The 4410-nt window shown below is 41.1% G+C and overlaps 1 protein-coding gene and 1 long non-coding RNA gene across 23 annotated transcripts in view; one reads left to right on the forward strand and one right to left on the reverse strand.

Moving 5' to 3' along the window:
• LOC126404393 (uncharacterized) overlaps positions 1-4410 on the reverse strand; it is a 130757-nt gene that overhangs the window by 58872 nt on the left and 67475 nt on the right. The window lies entirely within an intron of this gene.
• The window catches only part of LOC126404276 (gastrula zinc finger protein XlCGF57.1-like), a 236338-nt gene that overhangs the window by 53915 nt on the left and 178013 nt on the right, over positions 1-4410 (forward strand). For 2 of the 21 annotated variants that reach the window (XM_050067398.1, XM_050067397.1), the window contains exon 2: positions 937-2780. The exons of 17 other annotated variants lie outside the window; for them this stretch is intronic. In XM_050067398.1, coding sequence (XP_049923355.1) covers positions 937-2111 — 1175 coding nt within the window. In that variant the 3' untranslated portion in view covers positions 2112-2780. Of the gene's footprint in view, positions 1-936; positions 2783-4410 lie in introns of those variants that run through there. 2 more of the 21 variants (XM_050067400.1, XM_050067399.1) reach the window with 2 other exon arrangements.

Consider the following 4410-nt stretch of genomic DNA (forward strand, 5'->3'; position numbering starts at 1 on the left):
GGAGCTTGACCATTTAGACCTTTATAAGTTAACAGTAGGATTTTAAATTCAATTCTGGATTTTACAGGGAGCCAGTGCAGAGAAGCTAAAACAGGAGAAATATGATCTCGTTTCTTAGTTCCTGTTAGTACACATGCTGCTGCATTCTGAATTAGCTGGAGAGTTTNGCCAGTGCAGAGAAGCTAAAACAGGAGAAATATGATCTCGTTTCTTAGTTCCTGTTAGTACACATGCTGCTGCATTCTGAATTAGCTGGAGAGTTTTTAAGGACTTACTAGAGCTACCGGATAATAGAGAGTTACAGTAATCCAGCCTTGAGGTAACAAAAGTGTGGACCAATTTTTCTGCATCTTTTTGAGACAGAATGAAAAAACGCAGCCCGTGAACTTTGTTTTATATGGGAGTGAAAAGACAAATCTTGGTCAAATATTACTTTGTGGTAGTGCTACAGGCCAGAGCAATGCCATCGAGAGAAACTGTATCTTCAGATAGAGTCGTAGTAACTGCACAATAACTTCTTTATTTCCCAAATTTATCATAAGGAAAGCCTTGGTTGCCTTGCCAGGGAGATTTAAAACTAGCAACAACTACTGGGGTTCATTTAGACACGACTCTAGGCCTACAACAATGATAAAGCTAAGTAACCCAATTCAATAGGGTTATTAATCATAGACTTGCATCATTCACTTCATGTACTGGTGGCTAGCTTGTGAATTTCCCCCTGGGGACCAGTAAAGCCTTACTGATTTAATAATATAATCATTAATTTATTGATTGATTATAAGTTTTATTGATAAAATGAACAAACGTAGTGGAGTAAAAAGGACAATATTTGCCTTTCACATTTGACTTGCAATAACTTCTATCTGAGTAAATACTGTCAAGCTGTTAGATGCTCGTTGACAGTAACATCTGTGTGTTTCCTGTTTCCTGCAGACGTCCAGCAGCTGTTGGTGGTTAAAGAAGAGGTTCCCCCTGAGCAGCAGGAGTGGAGCTCCAGTGTGGACCAGGAGGACCCAGAGCCTCCACACATTAAAGAGGAACAGGAGGAACTCTGGATCAGTCAGGAGGGAGAGCAGCTTCAAGGGCTGGAGGAGGATGATATCACCAAGTTCACATTCTCTCCTGTCCCTGTGAAGAGTGAAGATGAAGAGGAAGAACCTCAGTCCTCACAGCTTCATCAAAGACACACTGAACAGGTGGAAACAGAAGCTTATGGAGAGGACTATGGAGGACCAGAACCAGATGCATGTTTACAGCCATATACTGACGAAAAGGCTGGAGATTCTCCTGAACCTGAGACTGATGTCAGTGATGACGAGACCATTGAATATCAGTCAGTTTTGAACTCTCTGAAAAATAACGAAGTCTCTGTCAGCGATTGGAGATTTACTGCTGGTAAGAAACCATTTGGCTGCTCCGAGTGTGGGAAAAGATTTGGCCGCAAGCAAGAGCTGAAGAGACACATGAGCACTCATACAGGAGAGAAACCATTCAGCTGCTCAGTTTGTAACAAATCTTTTACACAAAGTGGACATTTACACATACACATGAGAGGCCACACAGGAGAGAAACCATTCAGCTGCTCTGAATGTGGGAAAAGATTTGGCACCAAGACACCTCTGAAGAAACACATGAGCACTCACACAGGAGAGAAACCTTTCAGTTGCCCAGTTTGTAGCAAATCTTTTACAGAGAGTGGAAATTTACAGAAACACATGATAATCCACACAGTGGAGAAACCATTTAGTTGCTCCGAGTGCGGCAAAAGATTCCCTCGCAAGGGATACTTAGCTCATCACATGAGAACCCACACAGGAGAGAAACCATTCAGCTGCACTGTTTGTCACCAAAGATTTACCTGGCTTACACAACTCAGAATTCATCAGTGTGTTGGGTGTCAGTCCTCACAGCCTCTTCAAACTCAGACTGAGGAGAACAGAGAGGCAGAGCCTCCAGCCAGCAGCTCAGCTGAACAGATGGAAACAGAAGCTGATGGAGAGGACTGTGGAGGACCAGAACCAGCCAGGAGCTCAGATCCAGATACACATTTACAGCCTGAGACTGATGACAAGACTGGAGACCCTCTTGACCCTGATAATAAACACTAATGATGTGTGGAAGGAGACCAGAGAACCTCAGTCAGGTTTTAATTCTCTTAAAAATGATAGTTCCAGCACATCATGACATTAACAATAAACAGTTACATTTTAAGTGTGGTAAAAAAAATTGTCATGGGAGTCTGAAGAGACATATGAGGAGTCATACAGAGAGAAACCATTTAGTTGCTCACTTTTTGATACCTTTAAAAGGAAAACTGAGTTTGTCACTGTTGTGGTTTTTGTGAACCTGAGTGATGTCAATTATTTAAGTTAGAATGAAGAGTGAAGCTCTTTAACCACTATAGACAACAAATCATGTATTAAATCAGATGTTTCATCAAACGTACTGTATTTGAGTTGTATCTTTATTATGTAAATTGACCGTTCGCTAAGCCCCACCCCTTTGTGATGGTCCGACAAGCTGTCAGAGTAAGCATGGAGCCCACACTGTAACTAACTGCACTCCCTGAAGAAATATTATGTTTATGGAGAAATGAAAGAGTGATTCCAGAGAGAAGCAGACAGAGGGGTCTACAGTCTGTGTTTGAAGGATATATCCAGGATGTCAAACTGACTCAGCAGCAACAACAGGTTAAAAAGACAAAGATAGTTAGAAGCTAAAGCCAAACTATAGGCTACAGATCACAGTGTAAAAGTGAACCACCACATCACTGCTGATCGCCACACAAGACAATGAATATAAAGGGAAACTTTGCTGATATTGAACCAACTGTACGGCATCACAGTGTGTGTAGATGAGGGATGATGAGGGAAGAAACGTATATCTTTTTCCAACCTCTCCAGGTAACGACAGACAAGACAGGGCAGTTTGAATACTTTATAGAGGTTGACCGATTCATCTGTTTGTCCGATTAATCGCCACTGATAGGACTTAATATAAACTATTGTTAATGGCAGAACGGGGCTCAGGTGGTGGCCAATAGCTGTAATCTCCATTTGTCTTGTGTGTAAGGATGTAAGGCTTTTGCAGGAGTACCCCACCTGCAAGTACAAGGTAACGTGCGCTTTAAATAATTTGTATGATTTAAATGAAAGTTGACTAAATGCAGGACAGCTTTACTTCTTCATTAGGAGCATAATAAGGTTGCTGGATTTAGAAAGGCATTGTGTGCTTCCTCTGTTTTGCTAAGCATGGTCGGGATAATTTCGCTAGAATTAAGTAGCAAAGCACCAGCAAAGCAATGTGTGTGAAGTTAATGTCTGATAATCTGAAGGACTATTAACTCAATTACTCTGAGAGTGGGAAGGGCCGGCATTCAGTGTGCTCCAGCCATAAATGCACAACAAACTTTCAGTCTTTTTCACTGTCCATTCGATAAAATTTTCTCAGAGAGCAGTTATCCCCACATTTTTCTGGCAATATAGAAATGTGACTTTGTCCCAAGGAACAGTTGAGTTTACTGCAAGGCTGTTTCAGGTCATAAAAGACCTGTTTTCAGTCAGTAGTTGTCTCTCGAAGCTGTTCTGTGATTATCTGCTTTGCTGGATTCTGAGTAGGCCACATTTAAGCTCTTTGTAGGCCTACACAAGACAAGGATAAGAAAGAGTCTCTGTGAGAGTCCACACAGAGGAGAAACCCTTCAGAGGCTCAGCATGTGGGAAAAGTCTTAAACAAAAGATTCACCAGGCAGTCACATGTCAAAGGTCATAAGTGTGTCGTCGACAGCAGCTGCAATAAAACTGCTGGTTCAGATGAAACTTTCAGCAGTGATGAAACTCTGGAGCATATGAAATAAAAACATGAGAGTAAGAATGTCACTCTTCTGCTGCTGTTAGGAAACAATATTTAGAGTTGGGTGTTGTTTTGCCTCTTTTTTTATTTATTTTTTTTATCCTGGTTCTTATTTATGTGTCACAATAGTTATTCATATCAACTATCTTTATAGTGCGACAAAAGAATAATCTCCCAAACAAATTGAATTTGGGTAATTCACAGTGTTTACTGGAGTATAAAACAACTTATTAAAGAACTCTTGTGTGTTTTTCTGAGAAAACCTGTAATTTCGGTAAAACTTCTGGACTTTTATTTTGAAGCTCAGAAACATATATGCCCCGGAAGCTGTGTTCTTTCCTGTGGCTAACTTTATCCTCTTTGGACAAGATGGCGTCCAGCAGAACCAAGTGTTAGCAGAGTGTCTTTGTTGTGTTTTTAAAGTGTGAACATGTCTAAAGTCCAAATGCTGAGATCGTTGGTGAAGCAGCGACTAACTGCGGCTGCTGAAGAGATATTTGGGCTGGTTGAAAGAACGATAGCAGAGTACGAGGAGGAACTTTGTCGATCAAAAGA

This window comes from Epinephelus moara, chromosome 17, assembly GCF_006386435.1.
Source record: "Epinephelus moara isolate mb chromosome 17, YSFRI_EMoa_1.0, whole genome shotgun sequence".
Classification (NCBI taxonomy): Eukaryota; Metazoa; Chordata; class Actinopteri; order Perciformes; family Serranidae; genus Epinephelus; species Epinephelus moara.